The sequence below is a fragment of the Phacochoerus africanus genome, chromosome 3, assembly GCF_016906955.1.
Source record: "Phacochoerus africanus isolate WHEZ1 chromosome 3, ROS_Pafr_v1, whole genome shotgun sequence".
Lineage (NCBI taxonomy): Eukaryota > Metazoa > Chordata > Mammalia > Artiodactyla > Suidae > Phacochoerus > Phacochoerus africanus.
In genome coordinates, this window is record NC_062546.1 from 144,472,475 (window position 1) to 144,497,460 (window position 24,986).

General features: G+C 43.6%; 1 protein-coding gene across 4 annotated transcripts in view; it reads left to right on the forward strand.

The window, feature by feature from the left end:
* Positions 1 to 24,986, forward strand: part of RAPGEF4 (Rap guanine nucleotide exchange factor 4) — a 321,086-nt gene that overhangs the window by 226,160 nt on the left and 69,940 nt on the right. For all 4 annotated transcript variants that reach the window (XR_007134020.1, XM_047772897.1, XM_047772898.1 and 1 more), the window contains exons 9-12: positions 2,826 to 2,947; positions 4,541 to 4,724; positions 22,074 to 22,158; positions 23,693 to 23,753. Coding sequence is in view for 3 of the 4 variants with exons in the window: in XM_047772897.1 (XP_047628853.1) it covers positions 2,826 to 2,947; positions 4,541 to 4,724; positions 22,074 to 22,158; positions 23,693 to 23,753 (452 nt within the window). In the remaining variant the exon portion in view is untranslated. The remainder of the gene's footprint in view (positions 1 to 2,825; positions 2,948 to 4,540; positions 4,725 to 22,073; positions 22,159 to 23,692; positions 23,754 to 24,986) is intronic.

Below are 24,986 nucleotides of genomic sequence, written 5' to 3' on the forward strand. Positions count from 1 at the left end.
TCCATCTCTTAAGACAGATTACTCCTCTTGTCCTTGTGATGTTGATATTTACCAGCTGCCATTTGGATGATTACGTCTTAAAGCCTTTTCTTTCGACTCTCTTTCCTACTCACTGCTATAATTTTGAGGGAAGTAAAAGTTAAAACTCATGTGTCCATGTCGTCAGAGAGTTCAGCCTCTTTAATTCATTAAGTGGGGGAGTTCCCGTCAAGGCCCAGCAGTAACCAACCGAGCTAGTATCCATGAGAACGCAGGTTCACTCCCCGGCCCCACTCAGTGGGTTAATGAATCAGCATTGCCATGAGCTGTGGTGTAGTCAAAGACGAGGCTCGGATCCCGTATTGCTGTGGCTGTGGTGTAGACCGGAAGCTACAGCTCTGATTCAACCCCTAGCTGGGAACTACCATACGCCAAAGGTGCAGGCCTAGAAAGACCAAAAAAAAAAAAAAAATCATTAAGTGGATCTCAAAATCTTATACTGCTATAGGACCTTTTTCTTTTTAAATTTGTATTTTTTTCCTTAATTTAAGATGTGATTATGCTTTCCCAAATGTTGACTTGCGTTAGGGAAATTCCATTAAATAAGTCATCTTCAGTGACAAATAATGGAAACTAGAAGTCAGAAACCATAATCTCTTTCTTGCTCCATAGTACTAAGATTTTAAAACCCCAAAATATAGGTGTTATGTCTGTTCCACACCCTATGACACAAATTAATGATCTGTCGCTAATGACCCCTGGACGCAACTGGAAGCCAGAGGCAAGATTTCTTTTTTCCTGAAGGTCATTTTGAGTTCCTTGTCCTGGATCTTATTTCCAGTTCCATCTTCTCCCTCTGTCCTGCTTCTCACCCCCTTCTATCATTGCTGCAGTGTTAGGGGGTTGAAGTCTCCCCACATGCAGTATCACCCCCAATGATCACCATACCAGAGATCAGCTGTCAACTTTAAAATAGCTAAAGATCATTAATAGGGAGGAAACCCAGTGAGTCCATCAGCTTCAAGTGGCACAGCTTTGTGTCTTCATCCTGTGCACTGACTGCAAGATTCTTATACCCCGTCCCATGGCCCAGAGGCTCTGGAATCATCTCAGTTCCATGTCCTCTTTTTAGTAAAAGTCATCATTGAATTAAGAACCACATGGAATTGATTTTTTGATACTTTTACATGGCTTTTCCCATTAATAAAGTCTCAAATTAGAAAAGGAATGCAGGAGTTCCTATTGTGATTCAGTGGGTTGAGAACCTGACTAGTGTCCATGAGGATGCGGGTTTGATCCCTGGCCTCACTCAGTGGGTTAAGGATCCAGCATTGCTGCAAACTGCCATGTAGGTGGCAGATGCAGCTCGGATCCCACGTTGCTGTGGCTGTGGCATAGGCTTCAACTGCAGTTTCAATTCGACCCCTGGCCTGGGATCTTCCATATGCCACAGGTGCAGCCCTAAAGAGAAAAACAAATGAAGAATGTGACACATCATATATTTGGCTCAAAAATGAATAGTAACTTGTGCCTCTTTGTCCTTTTCAGCTCTAATGTGTGGCTATAGACTGTAACCAGACAGTCCTGGAAATCAAACAACCTTTCAATACATCTTCCTTGTGAAATGTTCTTGGGTCAGACCCAAATCAGGACATCCCAGGAACTCGGATAGATTTCACATTTTAGAACTGGACATGGCCTTAGAGCCCATCTTTTTCTCCTCCATTCTTTCATGGAGGAGAAAACTAAGGCCCAGAGATTTGAAACGATATGGCCAGAGACACATATAATAATAAGTGGCAGACCTACTGTTGTTTCTCATGACTCCTCCTAGGCTAAGCTCTTCCTAAACTGGACCAGCACCAGGAATCTCTTCCAGTTCAAACTAGAGAGGAGCTTCCTGGGCTGGAACCAGCCCCAGAGCCCCAGAGATGCTGGCATCCTTGGCATGGGAGGGAAGGCCACCAGTGACTCAGACCCACTGCAGGTGGCCAGCTGCTCTGTAACTCCCTGCTTGTTCCACTGTCCTGTGGGATTCTTTCCTAGGACTTCAAGATCCCATTTCCTCCACTGAACAGTCATGCCATGAACACCTGCCCATCTCTCACCACGGAAGGTCTCAGTATTTCCTTATATGTGTGTGTATAATTATTTGTTTCCTAGCTAATGCACATAATGTGCCCATAACAACCAGCTTGCCACAGAGAGTCACTTTAGGGATGAATGTGAGACCATATAGAAAACATTCGGAGCACTTCAGATGGCAGACTCTGTAGAAATGCTGATACTCATCACATCCAACTTTTTTCAAAGAGATTTGCATAGCTAATTACTTGTTTCTCCCAACACCTCTCAGAGGAAGATCAGTTGTATTATGTGAAAATAGAAAGTGCTATATAATTTTACACTTACATAGAGCCATTCACAGGGCACCTTCTGGTGCCTCACAAACCTTAATTCATTCCTCCTGGGAAGGAAGGAAATCAGAATTATCCTTTGCCTTCCTTTACCATTGAGATTTCATGGGTCCAGCTCAAGACGAGAGTGTTTCTGGCCCTGGAATTAGCTTGCCAGGTCCTGCTCCCAGTCTGAGCAGCCCTTGAGTCTCCCCTGGCGCTGCAACTTGCAGTGCTCTTTCGTTTAGCCAGCCTTACCTAGAGGATTCTCCCATGATTGGTTTGTACAAGTTTGAGAGCCTGAGCCCACATCATGTCTTCGTTTGTCATGAGACCTCTGATGGTGGAAGAGCACGGGGCCCTTCAGGAGGGTCTCCTCTCAGAAGCCATCTCCCATCCTTCCTCTGCAAGGGGGTGACTTTCCCTCCTTTGTATCCCCCGGCTCCTTAGACAATGCTGCGTGGGGACCGAGCTGGTGGACTGGATGCTGCAGCAGACTCCGTGTGTTCACTCTCGAACTCAAGCTGTCGGCATGTGGCAGGTCCTAGTAGAAGACGGAGTTCTCAACCACGGTAAGATGAGCCATGCTCCCTGGAAAACCCTCAAGAAACGCTAAGTGTGTTTCCCTGTGTTGCTTGTGGCTGAACTCCCAAATGGGCCAGAAAGAATTATGATCCCTTTAGGGACCCGCCAAGCTAGCGTCTTCATTGAGCAGTACAGATGCAGCGGGTGCATGCGACTGATTGCAGTGTTCCACCATTGTACCTTCCTAACTTGGGAGAACATATGAAGGGAAAATGAAATTGCAACCCGAGTGCATCGGTTCCAATTATGTTTATTAGTTTGCATTCATGGTTCATTGATAGCGTGATTATTCTCTGAGCATGGCAGAGCAATCCTGATGCAGGGGCCAAATGAAGAGCAATGAAGTGTGTGGCCGGGCTGATGACAGGAAAGAGAGTAATGAATTCAGAAGCTGCGTTTTCTGGAAGAGCCAATTTGTGTACCCACACAGTGACCATAGTTAAAGTCAGGCGTGTGCTCTGTGGGGTAGCCCCTGATATCTGCAGGGGCTGTAACTGAGCAGAGTCGCTCTTTAAGGCTGGAGTGGAACTGTGGGTGAACTCCTTATGCCATTTGTTTAAAGATGACTTTTCTAAACTCACAAACTATCAAAACCATTCCTTTCGTTGTTTAACACCCAGGAATCTAATGAGGGTCTCGCCAGTGTTTCACGGTCTTTACTGGGCCTGCAGATCACCTAGAACTCTTGTTCAAATGCAAATTCTGATTCAGCAGAGCTGGGATGGGTCCAGAGAGTCTGCCTTTCCAACAAGCTCCCAGAGGATGCTGCTGCTGCTGCTGCTGCTGCTGGTTCAGGGATTGAATTTGGATCAGCAAGGATCTGCCTTTTCCCCTTATCTGTTGATGTGTTGATGCTCCCTCCTGAAAAGGGGCTTAAGAGGTTTAAGACACATAGATGAGGGATTCTGAGCCAAGTTCCAAGTTCATGACTTTGTCCTACTGAGATCTAAATCTTCTTGTTTCAAGGGAATAAGAGAAAAAAAAGAAAAAAAAAACTCTTTAAAACTTCAACTGAAAGGAAATTACCATAAGATCTTTCTAGGACTATATGACCTAGAAGCGTGGTCTTGTCAGCTTTTCTCAGACAATTAATTTTATTCTAATTTTTTAAAGTGCAGACAGACATGTTTTATAAACAGTACATATAAAAAGAAAACATCAATTCTCATCCTGACAAATTAGGGTGGTTTTTTAAGTCTGTACTTCCAAAAATTATTACCAAGCAAGATCTGGCAGTTGGTTATTTTTCTCTTTGGGACGTATAACCTACATGCTAGAAAATGTCACCAAGGCAGTTTTTGCTGGTCAAAGTGCTCCTTTCAGGAAAATTGGCAGGTCCTCTAAGAGAGTCCCAAGGCGGCTCAGGAGAAGGGCGGGTCCAAGAGGGCTGTGAGGGGCATGGCTGCAGCCCCAGCCTGGAGGTGCTGTGTTCCAGCTGTACCACCCTGGGCAAGGCCCTGGGAGAAGGGCGGGGAGTCTCCCCGCTTGGCTCTCTCGCCCACACCAGCCATGCGCTTCTGGTCAACGGCCCTGTGAGGCAGAGGTGCATCAGCTGATACTTGCCGCTATGTTTCCCACAGTGGACCAGGAGCATCACTTCCAAGATAAATATTTATTTTATCGATTTCTGGATGACGAGCATGAGGATGCCCCTTTGCCCACGGAGGAGGAGAAGAAAGAGTGTGACGAGGAGCTGCAGGACACCCTGCTGCTGCTGTCGCAGATGGGCCCCGATGCCCACATGAGGATGATCCTCCGCAAACCGTGAGTGGGAGCGCGGCACCCCTGCACGTCTCCGGGGCCACCCCGTGCGCGCCTGCTGGGAAGCGAGGCTGATTTCAGAAGTCCTGGCCTTCTTCCACCCAGGGCAGAAGGAAAGACTCGTAAGGGTGACGCAGCAATGTTTGCCTCTTGTTATTTTAATTCCGTGTTTGAGCCAGCTGATTCCATTTCCCTTTTGCATGGGTTAAAACTATAGAGATCTTTAGCAGTTGGCTAACGATGTCAAAACTGAGTCCACATGTTAAACGACCTTTGGTCCATGATAAAAAGAAACTGGTCTGCTTCTGTGCCAGACCGTAGCAGCCCCTTTCTTCCTAATGGATAAGACAGAGGTCTTCAGAACCATAGACGTCATGGATATGTTTGTATGTGTATGTGAGCATGTGTTCATTCATTCAGCACATCCTTTCACACCATGCAGAGGCTCCTGCCCTTTAGCTTAAAGACACTTTATTTTTTTTAATTGAAGTATAGTTGATTTACAGTATTCTGTTAGTTTCAGGTATACAATGAAGTGATTCAGGTGGGGTTTTTTTCCAGATTATTTTCCATTATAGGTTATCACAAGATATTGAATATAGTTCCCTACACTATATAGTAAGTCCTTGTTGCTTATCTCTTTTATGTACAGTAGTTTATATCTTTTAATCCCATACCTTAATTTATCCCTCCCCCCCTTTCCCCTTTGGTAACTACAAGTTTGTTTTCTGTGTCTGCAAGTCTTTCTGTTTTATATATAGATTCATTTGTATTATTTTTTTAGATTCCAGTATATCACATGGTATTTGTCTTTCCCTTTCTGATTTACTTCACTTAGTATGATAATCTCTGTGTCTATCCATGTTGCTACAGATGGCATTATTTCATTTTTTTATGACTGAGTAGCATCCATTGTGTAAATATACATCTTCTTTATCCATTCATTTGTCCATAGACACTTGGGTCGTGGCTATTGTAAATAGTTCTGCTGTCAATATTGGAGGGCATGTATCTTTTCGAATGAGAGTTTTCTTCTTAAAGACACATTCTTTTTTTAATATAATTTTTTTTCATTATAGCTGGTTTACAGTGTTCTGTCAATTTTCTACTGTACAGCATGGTGACTGAGTTACACATACATGTATAGATTCTTTTTTCTCACATTATCATGTTCCATCATAAGTGATTAGATATAGTTCCCAGTGCTACACAGCAGGATCTCATTGCTTATCCATTCCAAAGCAATAGTTTGTACCTTTTAACCCCAAATTCTTAATTCACCCCACTCCCTCCTCCTCGGCAACCACAAATCTGTTCTCCAAGTCCATGATTTTTTTTTCTGTGGGAAGGTTCATTTGTGTCATATATCAGAGTCCAGATATAAGTGATATCATATGGTATTTGTCTTTCTCTTTCTGACTTACTTCACTCAGTATGAGAGTCTCTAGTTCCATCCAGTTGCTGCAAATGGCATTATTTTGTTCTTTTTATGGCTGAGTAGTATTCCATTGTGTATATATACCACATCTTCCTAATCCAATCATCTGTCGATGGACATTTGGGTTGTTTCCAGCTCTTGGCTATTGTGAATAGTGCTGCAATGAACACGTGGGCACATGTGTCTTTTTCAAGGAAAGTTTTTTCCGGATATATGGCCAAGAGTGGGATTTTTGGGTCATATGGTAGTTGTATGTATAGTTTTCTAAGGTACCTCCATAGTGGTTGTACCAACTCACATTCCCACCAACAGTGCAGAAGGGTTCCCTTTTCTCCACACCCTCTCCGGCATCTGTTACATGCAGACTTATTAATGATGGCCATTCTGACCTGTGTGAGGTGGTATCTCATGGTAGTTTTGATTTGCATTTCTCTAATAATTAGGGATGTTGAGCATTTTTTCATGTGCTTGTTGGTCATGTGTATATCTTCTTTGAAGAAATGTCTATTCAGGTCTTTTGCCCATTTTTCCATTGGATTGTTGGCTTTTTTGCTGTTGAGTTGTATACGTTGTTTGTATATTTTAGAGATTAAGCCCTTGTCAGTTGCATCATTTGAAATTATTTTCTCCCATTCTTTAAGTTGAAAGACACATTCTTAAGAAACATCACTGTTCCATTAAGCCTTCAAGGCCTTCATTCAGCCAGTTAAGTGCTCTCTCCATTCCAGCTCAGTGGAAACCCACCTGACCGTCAGCAGCAGCCCATCAGCTGAAGTTGTGGACTCTGAAGTTTTTAATCAGATCAGTCCAGAAAGACTGTATTGAGCCCCTCAGGGTGCTCTCCTTATTGCTGCCAGGCACACAAAGAACCATATGCCTCAGTCCCGGCCTCAGGGAAACCTTTTCAGTAAGGAATGACTTGGCACGTAGTTCTGAAACCACCACACACAGGCTTCTGTTTTTCTGCTGGAAATGAAATCGTTTCTCCTCCCGGCAGCCAGTGCCAGCCAGCTGTGGGTGTCAACTCTGAGTCACTGGCTTGGCCGAGCTCCATTTATCAGCGGGTCTTGACAAGAGCGTTAGCTTTACATGTCGGTGTGTCCCTAGGGCTCCCTAAAAGCCAGGTGTCCCTCAGACCAGCTTCCCCAGGGTGGGCCCCGTACACCAGCTCACAACAGCCTCTCAATGCCTCCTCCTATCCTTCCCCAGGGTTCTTCCCTTTGACTCGCCCTTACTCAGTGCTGCCAAAAACCTCTAAAGCACAGCTCATTTTTTCTCATACCATGACCCCTCTGTCACAGCTTCCTCTTGGGTCTTAATGTCCTGTACCTTGTGCTTCAAAGACCTTCCTGCTACCCAGTTTGCATCATCATCCTTAACTCTAGAACCTTGGTTTTCTGCTCCATTTGTCTCAAAACCCTTTCTTCAAACAAAAACTTTTCTGGAAAATCCAAAATATCTAACAGAAAAGCCAGAGCTTCAGCCAGTCATTCATCGAGTCAGTTAACCAATATTTATTGAACATCTGTTTTGTCCTGGATACTAGGTTAGTCTTGATGGCTGCAGCATTGAACTAGAGGGTCAAACCTCCTTCCTGGAGCTTTCTGTCTAGAGCAGGAGATGGACCATAAACTAGTTATGCAGGTAATCATTTAATCACAGCTGCATTTCATACTGCACAGGCAAATGTAGTGTATGTTGATAGAACATAATATGAAGATGGAGATTTGGTGTGGAAATTACAGAAGGCCATGTCCCTGGCTCTATGCACTATACCATGAGGACCACCAGTATCCCTTTGTTGAGTGAATGAATGAACAAATAGACATATAGCCCCAGCTCTGATGTGCCCTCAGCTCTTAGCTGCTTCAAGAGAGACAGAAATGCCATTTGATTCACAATTATTACTTTTAGCATCTACCAAAGTGGTGTAAAAAAAAAAAAAGTAGTCAGGAGTTCTCATTGTGGCTCAGTAGGTTAAGAACCCAACACAATGTCTGTGAGGATGCGAGTTTCATCCTTGGCCTGGCTTAGTAGGTTAAGGATCTGGCATTGCCACAAGTTGTGGCATATGTTGCAGATGTGGCTCAGATCCTCCTTTGCTGTGGCCGTGACGTAGACCGGCAGCTGCAGCTCTGATTTGACCCCTAGCCTGGGAACTTTTTTATATCACAGGTGCAGCCCTAAAAATAGATAGATAGATAGATAGACAGACAGACAGACAAAGTAGTAAAATTCTCCCTGCCTTTGCAGAGTTTATAATCCAATGAGATAGGCATTTCCAAATAAAATTCAGATGCAACAAATATATAGAGGCTGGCTGTGTGCTAAGTACCTACCACACTCCCTATTTGTGCTAAAACTGTTGGATTTGGAGTTCCTGTCATGGCTCAGTAGGTTAAGAACCCAACTAGTATCCATGAGGATGTGAGTTCGATCCCTGGCCTCGCTCAGTGGGTTAAGGATCCAGCATTTCTGTGGCTTCAGCTCTGATTCGACCCCTACCCCACGTTCCATATGCCACAGCTGCAGCCCTAAGATAGAAAGATAGAAAGATAGAAAGATAGAAAGATAGAAAGATAGAAAGATAGATAGATAGATAGATAGATAGATAGATAGATAGATAGATAGATAGGGAAAACCGTTTGATTCATCCTCACCATAGCCTGAGCACTGGTTTCATGAGTCACCCTTAGGAAAAGGAGCCTGTGCTTGTGTTACTTTTTTCTTCCATACACTGAATTACATGAACCTTGGCAGCCCAAAGATTCTTTAGAGAAAATTACATTCCAAAGCCTTTCCGGGCCTAGCACTGGCTGTTACAGTACAGTTTTCACCAGTATCCTGAGGTATGTCATTTGAGGTGCCCTTGAGGTTTTTCCTTCTTTTCAGGTTTTATGAAACTGCCAACATTGGAATTGAGCTAGTAGTTCTTCTTTTGACTCAGTACCCTTCGATTTCATTCCTATCAGAATGACAGCCCCTAAAAGATGGAAAAGTGAAAAAGAAGGAATCTAATTTTATAAGACAGCCTTTTAAACTCTCTGCACACATACACATGAGCACACCTTTTTTTTTTTTTTTTTTGGACCTGATAATAACCTTTGGAGCTTCTACTTTAAGTGGAAAGAAAATTAGCTGCATTGGTCAAGAATTGCCAGTATCACCGCTGTCCTTGAGAGGCTGGAAACTTGAGGGCATGTTCACGGGTCCTGGAAATGTTGACTTTTTAACTGCCCAAGCTGCCAAGAAATGTGGAGTCAGGAGATACTTTGGTTCTATATTGACCGAGGTGGGAGCCCCAATATTTTAACTCGGCACAGCTGCATTTTATAATAGTCACCACTGCCAGAGAGGTTGTAGAACTCTGATAATTACTGGGAAAGAAATAACACAATATTCTTTGATGAGAAGATTACTTTGGGAATTTGATTGTATAATGAAGATGTTGCTTTGAAAGGTACTTCCTATTGTTCTGAATCTGAGACTCGCTAGCAAAAAAAAAAAAGTGTCACTTGTTTTGACAGGCTACTTAGAAAAATTCTCTGTTTATTACATTAGCTGCGGCATTTTAACTGTCAAACTATGAAAGAATGTTCTGTAGTTTAAAAAACAGAATAGAGCTTCGAGGGAAATTTTTTGGCACACTCTTGTTGCTATTGGTATTGAAAAAAAAAACATACATTCCGAATGTGAAATTAGCTTTTTATGTGGTGGCAGGCAGAGTGACTCACAATGCCCATCCTGGCTTTGCAGGTGCAGACCTGGATGGCATTTGGGGGCAAATACTATGGAACAGTGACAGTTTGATGGTGCTGTTGTTGCAGCTCCCGGACAGGGCCTCAAGCCTAAAATGAGCTCTTGGAGCTTATTGTTTTGATTTTGCTTTGTTTATAAGTCTAAAAACAAGAGGTAACCCTGTAGCAAATAGATGCAGTGGAGAGCCTCATTGGTAGAAGCATGCATCCTGGCTACCTTTGAGCAGGTACTTTGGATGAGGGCCACAGGCAGAGAGATGTGGAGCAACCAGGTAAGCAGCATGTTTTAAACCTGAGGCCAGCTGGATGAAAAGAGGCTTCAGGGAGACAAAGCAGGCTCTTGCCATACAAGCCTCCCAGTCTCTCCTTCCAAGTAACAGGAGACCTAAAGCGCTACTGTTTAGAATGGGCTCTCAGAAACCAGCCCAAAGGCAGGAGGGAAGTGAAATAGATGCCATTTCCCAAATCTGATTCTAGGTCTCTCTGCTATGTTTAAATTCCCTAAAGGCTTAGAAGCTTAAGTCAGTTTGGCCTGAGCAGGGGCAGTGGCAGGGGGTGGGGGAATGAGTTTTAAAATACATTGGGAGTTCCCATTGTGGCTCAGTGGTTAATGAATCCGAATAGGAACCATGAGGTTTCGGGTTCGATCCCTAGCCTCGCTCAGTGGGTTAAGGACCCAGCGTTGCCCTGAGCTGTGGTGTAGGTCGAAGGCACGGCTTGGATCCAGCATTGCTGTGGCATAGGCTGGTGGCTACAGCTCCGGTTAGACCCCCTAGCCTGGGAACCTCCATGTGCCACGAATGCGGCCTTAGAAAAGGCAAAAAAAAAGACAAAAAAGAAAAAAGTAAAGAAAATACATGTACACCCAAACACACAAAAGAAATTGTTGGCAGGTTCTAGAGTCTTCCAAATGGGTCAGAAACTCATAAACTTGAGTTCATTTATTTCATGTGATCAAGGAATATTTTCTAACATATGCTATGTGGCAAGAGGCTGAAAGGAAACCATTTAAGATAATCAGGTGATATGAGACAATAGCAGAGAGGGAAAGGAGGGTTGATTGTCCTCAGTTGGCTGCATTAAGACAGCCTCTACCTGCTGTTCCCCACACTTGCTCTAGAGGGCACTCGAGAGGCTGTGTATTTTCTCTTCGTTAGCAGAGCCTGTTTTAATAGGTTCTTTACCTATCCAAGCTGTTTTTGAGGGTGTGAAATTTGAAATCCTGATAATTAGAGGGAAATTTGTTTTCCTGGGGGAACCCAGATTAGCAAACCTAAAATCCGTGTGCCTACAGTTTTGATTTCTGTTGGGATGTGCCAAGGGAATGTTCAGAGTTATGAAGTCCATCCTCAAATGCAAATCAGATGAAAAGAGAAGCATGACTGTAAGAGCTAATCATCATGAAGTTTAAAAAAGCCATCGCTGTGAACCTTTTCCTTCCTGCATGACAAACTTTTCCTTTGTTTTTCCTGGAAAGATTGCTGTGCCCTAAGTGTAAGCTTGTGGACTTTGCCAGAAGAAATGACTGCATTAAGAGGGCTGTTTCTTGAGTATGGATTTGCCTTTTCCATATGAAAGCAATTTACCACTTCTCCCTCATGTTCCCAAGATGAGGAACCCAAGAACCCAACCACTGGCTTGCTGCCATTAGGATTCTGACTTGGAAGAGTGAAAGAAGGCTATAGCTGCCATTTACAGTTTAGCGATCTTTATAAGATTTTAATGACTTTGTGTTCTTAAAGTCAATTCGTTCATTGTGTAGGAAATTTGGAAACTTCTGAAAAGAGTCAAGAATAAATAACACCTGCCAGAGATAATTATTGTTAACATTTTGGTGCCTATCCCTCTGGTTATTTTTTAGTTTCTGACTTTTTGCACTTAATATATTGTGTCATTCTCCCTTAACCTTACATATTTTTTTAAGATGGGAATTTTTTTTTTTTGTCTTTTTAGGGCTGCACCTGTGGCATATGGAGGTTCCCAGGCTAGAGGTCTAATCGAAGCTGTAGCCACCGGCCTACTCCAGAGCCACAGCAACGCCAGATCTGAGCAGCGCCTGCCACCTACACCACAGCTCAAGGCAACACCATATCCTTAACCCACTGAGCAAGGCCAGGGATTTAACCCACTGAGCAACCTCATGGTTCCTGGTAAGATTCGTTTCTGCTGCACTACAATGGGAACTCCAAAGATGGGATTTTTAATAGGTGCAGAGTAATCTACCCTCTGAATGTTCCTTAATGCATTCAGTTTGTCAGTATTGGATGTTTAGGTTGATTCTCAATCCCTTTCTTAACAGCAACAGAAAATAATATTCTAGTGCTGTGCTCCCAAGAACAAGGAAAGGATCCCTAGCCTGGCAGGAGAGTAGGGGTGGGGCCAGAAAGATGTCAGGAAAGTTCCAGCAGGAAACAGAAGGAGTGCCCAGATCAGGAGTGATGGTAAACATGGCTGGAGAGTTAGGCCAAGGTCAGATTGAAGGGGGTCTGCTTCTTTGTTCCTTGGATATTATTTTCTAGCCATTTGGGGCCCCATTGAATAGTTTAAAGAGAGGTGTGGTGTGGCCAGCTCTGCAGTAGGTTGGTTTCTCTGCTCTCTGTAGAGAATGCACTGGAGGAGCTGAGACTAAAGATCAAACACCAGATACTGAGTTTTATGAGATTAGAATTAATGACACTTTGAGAAATTAATGATGGCGTTTGAGATACATGCACTTGACCTAAGAGCCTGCTAAATAAAGTGGAAAGTAATACTAAGCACAAGAGCCCTGGATTCTAGACCAAGTTACCTAGAAGTCTCCCAACATCTCCAGATTATAAATCTCTTAAGATGTAGCGTGAGTTTAGTACCTGCTTACCCTCCCCCATTTTCACAAGAGGATTGTAAATGGAAGAACAAATGCAATAGTGTTTAATCACAGCCCACATGCATAGAGCACACATGTGCTCAGCACTATACTCAACAATTGTCTAATTCAGTTCTTTCAACAGAACTAGGAGGTAGTTATTAATATTATCCCCATTTAATAGATCAGGAAACTGAGGCTTAGGGTAAGTCACTTGCCTGCGTTTATCCTGAGAGTAGTGGACTCAGGATCCTGGTCCAGGTCTCTGCGACTCTGGATCTTTTCTGTTGTGTGGTCTACCACCGTCCTAGGCCAAAAAGCCTTCAGGATGACCTCTCAGGTTGGTTCCTTTGAGCGTTATTGAGGAACAAGGTCACGAACATCTGATTTTAATATCATCATTACAGACTAATCTCATCTCATTAAATTATCACTGCATAGATCTGAATGAAGTACAAATGTACCCTCTCCTGTAGAAAAATTCACATCAATGCACGAGCCAGAATTACTAGCAAAACCTAATAACTGAAAATGAATCACACTGTGTATTTTATATAGTGGCCTCATATATAACACCTCTTTGAACTTGAGAATCACTCTGAACTGTGTAAGACTAATGTCATTATTCACAGTTTACAAATGGAGAAATAGAGCTTAGTAGATGTCCAGTGCCTCCCTTAACACCACACAGTAGTATGTGTGGCTGAGCCAGAACTGAGCCCAAGTCTGACTACTCCAAATCCAATTTCCTTCATTTTTTTTCCCATGGGTGATAATCTTTTCTCCCTAATAGACTGCCTGAGCTGCTGCTTCTCTGGTGGATTTACTGAAGAAGCAGTGGAATTCAAAGAAATAGGGATAATCCATCTGTCTCTGATTCATTAAGAATTAATTTTTGTAAGGAAACATAAAGCAGCCACATAGCATCTCCTCAAAAAAAAGGTTGCCTTTTCTGACATATATGTCTCATACAAAAAGGCAGGAAGACATCCTGTTTCCATCCAGATTTGTTTTTCTCAACTTGCTGCTTAGGTGTTTTAAAGGAAAATATTTGTTTATTTATTTATATATTGCCTTCTAGGGCTGCACTCATGGCATATGGAGGTTCCCAGGCTAGGGGTCTAATCAGAGCTACAGCTACCGGCCTATGCCACAGCCACAGCAACACCAGATCCGAGCCGCATCTGCAACCTACACCACACAGCTCAGGGGCAACGCCAGATCCTTAACCCACTGAGCAAGGCCAGGGATCGAACCCGCAGCCTCATGGTTCCTAGCCGGATTCGTTTCTGCTGTGCCACAACAGGAACTCCATTAAAGGAAAATATATATAGTTGCACCTTTTAAAAGGTTTACAATTAAACTTCTCTCATGTCCTCATAGTAAATACTTTGCTGGGACTATTTCTGGCATATTTAGTTTTTAAACATGAAAAACCTCAAATCGCATTACCCCCAAAAGACCTAGCCCTCAGAGACTCTGAATTACTCTTACCTCATGTTCTGATGGGGGTGACTTCATTTCTCCCAAATATTCATAAAGCTTTTACCCTTACACTGTATTCATTTCTAACTTCACAAAGAAGGGAAGGATCCGTGTGTGCACAGCCTTTGCTTTCAGAACTAGAAGATGCCTAATTGTATCTGATGAGCTTAAGGTGTCCGTTTCTGGGTTAAAGGTAAGCTGGGGGTGCGGTGGGGTGTCAGGGAGGTGAGCAGGACACTCCAAGTGGCTGGTCACCAGGCTCGTGGGTTGTCTCAAACACAAGCTGACTCTTGAAAAGCAAGGGTCCTGGGAGGTGAAGGAAAAGAAACACGCGCTGCACTGGTTTGTTAGACAAAGGGACGGGAAACCACCTCTAACTTCCCTTTGAGGGACGCGCAAGAGCTGAATCCCAAGATCTTAAGAGTGTTGGGAAATGATCCATGCTTGAGAAATGGCTTAAAAGCAGGAGAATCAGGAGTGTTGCCACCAAAATAAAGCGTTCCACTCCTAAGGGGGGGGGGGACCAAGTATTTCCTTTATTTTGATGCTTGACTGGGTCTTAGATATTTATAATGGCGACTCCTCTGGGTATTTTCCCCACACACCAAGGAATAAGCCTACTAGGTGACAAGTCTTGAAGAACTGGGCCATTTGCCTTTTACCTGCCCAGGGTACCACTGGCCATGCTTTCTCGGTGCCTGGGCGCATCCTTCATTTTATCCACGTTCCAGGAACTGAGGAGCTCTGTCTCTGACCTTGATAAATTCCTTGATAAAACTGTATTTACCAGCAGCTTCCAATATCACCCAGGTCCTCCCAGCCTTTAATGTATAAAATGCCTCTCCATCCGTCCCCATTTATTATCTTGTCTGTAGCTCGACATTGCTGCCGGAATGCTTCCCCTGCAGAAACTAGGCCTTCCCGCAGCAGGATCTGACAAATCCACATCAAGGTGGCACCACACAGATTTGTAAAGGAGCAGGGATGCCTAATACCTCTCCCTGTGACATCTGGAGAAGGATCGGTAAAGACCAGGTACACTTGTAGGCTGCCACTCAGAGCAGCCGGTCAGTGATGCACTGGCCCAGCCTGGCAGGTACTCTGTGAAGGTGCCTTGGGAGTCCCCTCCTCCTGCTCCGGATGCAGTGTCCCCTTGACTCTTGAAAGCCAAATTGCTTCAGTCCTTGGATCCTTTCATGATGGTTTGAAAAGGCTGGGGGCTCTTGTGCTAGATCACTTCTCCATTTTTTCCCCCTGTCCACCCCATAAAGACCAAAGCGTGAGAGGTACTTAAACTTGCTCTTAAAATGCGACTTTGTTCAGTGATTGTGGTGGTGAAGGCTCCGTGTTAGATGTTGCCAGGCACTCTGGTGGCAGGGGAGGTGGGGGATGCGTATATTAAGAGAAGAACCTTTGTGAGAACCTTTGTCTGATGTGAGAGCCGAGAGGTGAGTCTTTCCTGAGACACTAGATGGCACAGCGGCTCTGAGCTGGCGGCCCCGGGTGAGATGGGGCTTGTTTTGTCACTCACTGCAGCCACTAGCTCTGACAGTAGTCCGCCCGAGGTGCGGGAGGGGCCCCGTTTTGACTTGGTGGACACCACTTGGCCACACCGACTTTTGCTCTATCTGGCCTCCATCCCGGGACTTCCCTCCACTTTGAATCCTAGCAACGTGTTGATAGAAACACCTCGGCAAACCTCTGCCTGAGGCTTTTGTTGCTTTGTGCACTGTGAATAGACTCATTTTTTAAAAGCAAGTCTCTTCACACCTCGCCACCCTGACTTCTCTCACCTCGTTAAAATATGTGCTGTAAACAGGACCAAAAAGTCGCTTGCTACCTGAGTGGATCGCCCAGTGACAGTGGCCTGCCCTGTGATGACATTGACCACTTTAGACTGCAGGCTTGTTGGTTTTTTTCTTTTTCTCCCTTTCATTTTGAATGTTATTTAGGAGTCGAGACTAAAGTATTGCTAGGCTTTGTCCCACACTGTTTCAGGTGGCTGTCGTGGACTTCTCCATGGCATCCAGCAAGCCCTTGAATGTCCTTATGCCTTGTTTTGGTGATGGACGAATGGAAGCCCCATGCGTAGCATAAGTTGCACCTGGGTTTCTGCAGGTTGGCAGCCTGCGCCCCCAACACAGCTGCACCCTGGAGGCAGTGGGAGCTGTGCTGCCTGGCAGGCCTTGCTTTCAGAGAGACCTGCGGGGAGCAAGCAGGCTAAAGCCACCCCCAGTTTCCCACTCATCGCCAGACAAGGAGGATCTCTCAGGAGTGGAGCCCTTCCCGGCGAGTCCCTCCCAGGAGAGAGCCACCATCCTCTCCCTCCTCTGCTAGCAGGAGGGCCCAGGCTCTGTTTCCTTCGTGGGCTCCTCCGGGGCCTTTGACTGAGAGAGCAGGTGTAAATTCGAGGGTGGCCTGCTGATCCTGTGCAGGGCGTAGGAGAGGGGCCAGCAGCCCCCTGACCTGAGTGGGGTGGTATTTTGATGAACCCCCGGGACCCTCTCCTGCCTTGACTTATCAGCTGTGCTGTCTTCCTCATGTGGGGGCTGCTTCTGTGTGTGTAGATTCGGGCCCGCCTCCAGGCCTCTCTCGGCCATTCTGTCCCTACCTACCTACCATCACCTGAGAGTTCCTAAAACACTCTGGTCTGCTGAGAGTGCTGTTTGATGATTTGTCATGGTGGTGTTACTTATTTTCAGTGCTGTTCTGGGTTTTTTTAATTTTGCATGAGAGGCAAAATTCTGGCCTAGAAAAGGGTCCAGCCCAGCAGGTGCAGCTTGGTCTTTGATGGTCATCTCCATCCAGGCCCCCCTGATCTTGACTTGGACTAAATAACTTCAGCTGGTCCAAGATGCTAATTTCTTAAACCAAAGGAGTAAATTTATAAACGTGGAGAAGAGGATGTCTAGTCTGTCATTGAATGGGATTTAGAATAAGGGATGAGGGCCAATGTTTTCATTCTGTCTCCTCCCTCAATTAACAATTAACCCCTTACCGGCGTTCCCATGGTGGCTCAGTGGTTAACGAATCCGACTAGGAACCATGAGGTTGCAAGTTTGATCCCTGGCCTTGCTCAGTGGGTTAAGGATCCGGCGTTGCCCTGAGCTGTGGTGTAGGTCACAGACATGGCTAGGATCCTGCGTTGCTGTGGCTCTGGCGTAGGCTGGTGGCTACAGCTCCAATTAGACCCCTAGCCTGGGAACCTCCATATGCCGCAGGAGCGGCCCTAGAAAAAGCAAAAAGACAATAATATAATAATAATAATAATAATAATTAACCCCTTACTGTGACACAGATGTGTACCTAACGTGAGTGGTGTCATGGGCACCTGTCTTACTGGACCTTCGGCAGGAAGGATTTCAGAGCATAAGCCCTGTTTCCCTCAGACCAGACTATAAGAAGTAGCCCTTGGTACTGCTGCTGTCTCCCCTGGACAGACCCTGAATTCAGCATAAATTGTGAGAATCCATGCATTCATTCATCTGTTGAGACGTATTGAACTTAATAATGCCTCCTTCTAAGGCCATCCTGCCTTTGTGCCATATATCCCATGCATCAATGCTTTGTGTATATTAATTTGTGTTATGATATGAGGGAAATGATGGATCAAAGGGGGGCTAATTGGAAAAAGAAGAGTCTTTGGAGACGTTGGATGTCACCTTCTCAAGGACAGCTTTCATATGAACAAAAGAATGGATCTTTTTCTTCCAGAAACAGCAGAGGGTATACTTCCTAGTCCTGTCTGTACAGAGACAGGTGCTACATCCTTACAACAAACCTATTTATTTTTCATATTTTTACAGATGTAGCAACAAGTCTTTAGACCAGTTGCACAGCTAGAAAGTTCATGTTTAAAAATAAATAAATTAATTAATAAATAGATAAAAGGGAGTTCCCTTCGTGGCTCAGTGATTAATTAACAAACCCAACTAGTATCCTTGAGGATGCAGGTTTGATCCCTGATCTTGCTCAGTGGCTTAAGGATCTGGCATTGCCGTGAGCTGTGGTGTAGGTCATAGACATGGCTCAGATCCTGCATTGCTGTGCCTGTGGTGTAGCCTAGTGGCTACAGCTCCAATTTGACCCCTGGCCTGGGAACCTCCATGGGCTCGTATCATGTTTCTGTTTCTAACTAAATTAGCCCTTTTGCTAATTTCTAACTAAATTAGCCCTTTGCTGCTCCTCTTGAGAAGAACAGGGTAGAGTTCAGGATTTTTAAGCAAATAATGTTCTTCACAGTACACGGTAATTGCCACAGCAGTTGAACCCCGCGCCTCGGAAGAATACAGGTTGGCAAACCAATTTTTCTTAAGAGAGAGGACATCTGAGCTGGGCTTGAAGCAGAAAAAAATATCCCAGGCCACAAGAGGAGCATGTGAAGGGCCTTAGAGGCATGAGAGAGCATAGGATTTGAGGGCTGGCACGATGTTCTGTGCCCGTAACGGAGAACACAGGTAGCCATGAGGGAGGGTGTGAAGAAAAGTGAGAGCCTCCTAGAAAAGTGAACTGGGATCTGCTTTGAAAGAGCCTGGTGTGATGATGAGGGGGCAGTTCTGGTCCGAGGGAGCTCGTGGTACCTGTGGGTTGTCGGGAATTGATGGCCAAGAAGCTGTTGGCCCTCAAGAAGGAAATCTGCTTGGAGATAAAGATTTAGGTCTTGGCATCATATAGATGAGAGTTGGGGACTTTTCCCAGGGAGGGAAGGGAGAATGAAGTGAGACCAGAGCTAAAGGCAGAGCCTGGGGGCACAGTGCAATTCAAGAGGTGACCACCACCACCACCAAATGCAGACCCCAAAAGGACATTGAGAAGAAATGTCTAGGAGACAGGACAAGAGCCAAGAGGGGGGCGGCAGTGGGGAGGAGCGCTTCTTTTGGCCCATGCTCAGGAGCACAGGGCAGCAAGAATTGAGTGGGTTTCAAAAACAGCTTGACGGTTGTGGTATTTCCCTGCCTTCTCCCACACTTTGGTGCAGGTCCTAAGACTGACATAGCCCAAAGGGCAGCCTTGACACCCACTATGTCAAACTTCCCATATGCTGCCTTGCGGGTCTGGCAAGTTCATCCTCTGTTTTGCCTCTTGGATGAAATTCAATGATTTTTAATGTAATGGGATTTGTAGATCCTAATGGCAGCACTTTTTTTTTTTTAATCTGTAAGCGTTGATCCCTGTAGATTTTCTGTTGCTATTATGAATGCTCTTGCTAAACTCATAATAGAGATCTGCTCTCTAATGTCAGCTCTGAATCTGTCAAGATTTTAGAGCTAACGTTTGATGCTTTCCTTTCCCAGCTGAGTTTCTCTTCTCCCTCAGAAACAGCCCACCCCATGGAAGTGAGAATGAAACTTGGTGACTGTTTTCTCCTTTAGCCAAGCTTCTAGGAGGGTCCAGGCTATTTGCGGCGGATGTCAAGTAGCAGGAACAGCAGGGCTGCTCCTTGGGCTGAAGAACCATAATCCTATTACGCCCACCTTGAGACTCTCTCATTAGCCGCCTCTCCCGTAGTAGATGGATTGAGGTGACTCAATTGACTTTTAAATCTCCAAGGGTCCCAGTTTCAAAATCCCCATGTCTAAGTCAAGTAGTAGATTAGGCCCCTTGCTAAGAAGGCCTGGCTCCTTCAGAGTCCCTGTGGCCATGGCTTTTTTTCCGGTGTCTATAGGTCCCACACGTTGTGTGTTCTGTGAGATTGGGGCACAGCATGTCCTCAAGTGGTGATCCTTGGCAGGAGGTGAACCTGGCTGGCATCTCTCTGGGTCATGGATTTAGCACCTGTCTCTGTACAGACAGGATTAGGAAGTACCCTCTGTTGTTTCTGGAAGAAAAAGATCTGTTCTTTTGTTCGTATGAAAGCTGTCCTTGAGAAGGTAATACACAAGGTTTGCAAAGAATTTTCTTCCTCCGATTAGCCTCCATTTGATCTGTCATCTCCCTCAGAATACAGATGCAAAATTATCTAGCCCAACTATTTTAGAACATCTACAATTCAGTTTTGATAGCTCAAAGGACTTACCTAATAATTGGACCAAGTTTCAGATATAATTTGCTGAAACAAATGTCATGCATTATTTGTGAGTTTGTTTTTCTTATTCAGGAGTTTGAGTTTTGAATAGCATTCTGCTGAATTTTATTTTGCCATTTAAATAAATATGCAGATATCTTCACATTCAGTGCTTCCTTTAGCTCTCACATCATTCTCAGGAAGATAATTGTCCCCAGTTTACAGATGAGACTGAGGCTCTGATATCCCACAGTTGGTGTGTGGTTGCACCAAGGTTAAAACTTGATCTTCAGACTTTAGATCCAGTGCTCTGCTCAGTACATCAACACTCCCTGAATTTATTTGCTCAAGGAACACTCTTTAAAATATAATGCAATGGAGTTCCCATCATGGCTCAGTGGAAACAGATCTGATTAGTATCCTTGAGGACGTAGGTTCAATCCCTGGCCTCACTCAGTGGGTTAAGGATCCAGTGACACTATGAGCTGTGGTGTAGGTCACAGACGCAGCTCGGATCCTGCGTGGCTGTGGCGTAGGCCAGCAGCTACAGCTCCGATGCGACCCCTAGCCTGGGAACCTCCATATGCCATGGGTGTGGCCCTCAAAAGACAAAAAATAAAAATAAATAATAATAAAATATAATGCAATGATGGAACACCATGGGTAGTGCATTGAGGTTTAAATGTTTAATATATAGTAACATTGAATGAAACCATAAATTATTGAAATTTAAAATGCATGAAACATATGATGATTATGTAATAGGTGACATTGATGGTTAGAGCAGTTAGCTGAGAGTAAATGCCACCTGTTCATCAGTGTGGAGATTGACTTCCTAGGACTCTCAGAATTCATAATACTTTTGTTTAAGTTTCAAAAACATATTCGTCAGGGTTCGTTATATTGCAGAGAGCAATAGAAAATCCAAATTACTGACCAAGCCTACCTTTTGCCGTTGATGTATAGCTGAACACTATTAGTTATTCTAGAATAATTATAGACGTGAAAGATGACTAGGAACCCACTCCGTCCTCCCATGCCAGAATGTCCGTAATACCCCAAACCCCATCCTTAAAGGTAGACTCTTAAATACTAGTAAATTATGAGGGGAAAACCATGCATAGTATACTGATTAACATCCCATGGAACAGTGGTTGTCCATGGAACAGAGTTTGGGAAATGTGAGTGTATTCCTCCCTTCTTTCCCTATCTAACTAATCCCAGACACTGCTGTTTGCCTTCTGCTTATCTCATGTCCCTCACCTCTTCAGAAGCAGGTGAGAAACTGTTGTCTCTATACCATCTTTATTGGAGTCCTGTGGTAGAAGCATATTGCACAACCCAACACCATAATGATGGCACGGTTACTGTTCTCTTAGGCTAAGATATCACACAAGGTCCCAAGACATTTGGATCAATCATCAGGTTGACTGAACCAGTCATTTCTAATGAGGTTAAAAGATAGGTTTGGTTGTTGTTGAGGTGGCAATGAAAAGCAATTTTCTAGAACAGCCATCTGCAGAGTAGGAGATAAGTTGGCCAGCTACAGTGTCAACAGAGTTGCCTTCCCACTGAGATTGGAAGGGAAGAGGATGATGTGCCCTTTGATTTCTTCTGTGTTCCTTCTATCGTGGAGCATGTTTGTGTCAGAAATCCTTTAGGATTTACCTTGGCATAATCTCTCCCTCTGCCAGTGTCTTTTTAGAGGGATTTTTCCTAAGAATTCTCTGAACATATTACTGATCTTTGAATCCGTCTCCATATTTCAAGCTTTAGTGATGACTTTTTCCTCATTATCCCCTTGTTACTTTTTTCTTTGTAGACCTGGCCAGAGGACTGTGGATGACCTAGAAATTATCTATGAAGAACTCCTTCACATTAAAGCCTTATCCCATCTTTCAACCACCGTAAGTTGTCTCTTAGCTGAGCATGGTCAAGGGGACTTTGGTGTTAAAGGCACTGTTGTGACTGGTGGAGAGAATTATAGTGTGGGGGAGATGGAGCTATAATTTGGGACCATAATTTGTAATTAAAAAAATAACTATCCAAGACTATCCATCTCACACTTTTAAGCTTAATTATTCAACCTCAAGACATTGAGTTCGCAGCATATTTGCAGTGATGCATGATTGTATAATGCAAGGAAGAGCCTCCAGAGCAACAGTTACGTGATAATGTAGGTGCTCTCACCCTCTCACCAAGACAAAAGATAGGCAGGAAGATTGGCTAGTTTGTACATGTGAAAATGTGTTGCAGTCTATGGGGAAGTTGTCTTGTACGAATTAGCTTATAAAATAGCTGTTGTGAAAGCTTTAAGAATCTAGTGGCACAAGACATGGAAGCAACCTAAATGTCCATCAATAGAGGAATGGATAAAGAAGATGTGGTACATATATACAATGGACTATAAATCCATTGTATAAATAGATTATATAAATAAGGCATAAAAATATAAATGTATATTTATATTTGAATAGAAACTAGCCATAAAAAAGAATGAAATAATGCCATTTACAGCAACATGAATGGACCTAGAGATTATCATGCTTAGTGAAGTCAAAGACAAATGTCATATGAGAAATCACTTATATGTGGAATCTAAAAAATAGTACAAATGAACTTATTTACAAAATAGAAACACTCATAGACATAGAAAACAAACTTATGGTTATCAAAGGGGAAGGGAGGGAAGGGATAAATTGGGAGTTTAGGATTAACCAATGCACAGTACCATATATAAAATAGATAAAGATTTACTGTGGCACAGGGACTATATTCAGTATCTTGTAATAAAGTATAATGGAAAAGAATATATATATATATATGTCATTACATACACATACAGTTGACCCTTGAACAACAAGGTGGCAGGGGTTATGGGTGCCGACCCCCCTCAAAGTTGAAAATATGCATACAATCTACGTAGCTCATTGTTGGCCGCCCTTCCTGTCTGCTGTTCTGCATCAGCAGATTCAACCACTCAAGGATCTTGTAGTCTTGTAGTGTCAGCTATTGAAAAAGATCTGTGTGGAAGTGGACCCTTGCAGTTTAAACCCATGTTTAAATTTATATTTAACTCTATCTGTATCTATGTATCTAAATCTATAGGGTGAAAACCTTAGGTAGAAAAATATATATATTTTGTATATACCTATATGTGCGTGTGTATGTGTGTGTGTATATATATATATATATATAGGAAAAGAATACATACACATAGCTGAATCACTTTGCTGTAACCTGAAACATTGTAAATCAACCATACTGCAATTTTTAAAAATCTAAAAAAGATTCAGATCTTTTTTTTTTCTGGAGGGACATCTAGTGGAAAGTGGTTCTAGAAGGGGGGAGGAGCAGCAGAGCAGAGTGGGAGGCGGCTGTTTAGAAGCAACCACCCTAGAAAGAAAATCTTGCCCTATACATTTCTTCTTTTTCTTCCAGGTGAAACGGGAGTTAGCAGGCGTTCTCATTTTTGAGTCTCATGCCAAAGGAGGCACTGTGTGTAAGTAAAGCTGTTCTGAGCCTTGTGCCTGGCTGGCCCCTCCTGAGGATGGTCCATGGGGGCCAGACTGCACATGCTCCCCTTTCTGGGGCCTGGGTCTGACTACTGGGAAGGATGTCACATGGCACATCTGTTTTTCTGGGCCTGTGTCCATTTGTTCTCCAGTGGTTTGCAGGGGGTGGGGTGGGGGTGGTGTCGGGGTGGCATGGGAGGGGTCGCAAGCCTGCGCCTCCTCTTCCCGCTCCCCTGCTGGTGTTTAAAGAGGGTAGGATGAAGCCACTGCTTGTCTGGGGGGGACCCCAGGCACAACTTTTTCACAGTGACCTCACTTCAGTTTGTGGCTTGAGAAGAAACTCATCTCTCTTTTGAGGTGCTGGTTAGAATGACACACAATCCCACTGGCGTTTTCTTCTCTCACTTCCACTGTCAGCTCCAAACCTGAGAGAATTTGCCCCAAATATTTATACAGTACTAATATGTAGTATTTCTCCAGTATCCAGATTGTAGTTTAGTTCTCTGATAATATTTGAAAGCAAGACATTGAAATTTGCTATTAACAAATGTGAGCAAAATTCTGTCAGCTGGCATTTCCCACTCATCCCATCAAATTTTTCTTGAAAAGCATGGTCAGTGGTCTATTTGGGTCAGAAAATGCCTCCTTCTCTTGGAAAATCACGAGACACACCAGCATGCGATGTTTCTCAGAAGTTTTACAATAAAGAAAAGTTTCACACCATTTCAACGGACACTTCCTAAACCTAGTGAAACACAGAAAATGTGTTTAATGGACACCTGATAACTTTTCAAGAGACATTCTTTGGAAAATCTTGCTCTGTTTTCAGACTGAGTTGTGAATTAGTCAAATAAGCAGGGAACATGAATTGTAAAAGTGAAAAGAATTAAAAATTATGTTTCCGATATTTTACTTTTAGTCATTGGAAGTGGTATTTCTAACACTGATATTTATTTTAGTAAGAAAGTCCTTTAAATTTTAAAAGTTCACTTGAATATTTAAAAAATTTTTATGGTCACTGACGATCTGCAACTTCTCTTTTATTCTTTTCATTCAAACGTACTGATGGTTTTCATTTTATCATGAAATATTTAAATATTTCAAACAAAAAACTAGAGGTTATTAACAAACACTTTTTAAAAACACTTTTTATCAAATACTAACTTTATGCTATATTTTTCACATTTTCTAAAGAATGAAATTCTACAGTTGAAGGTTCC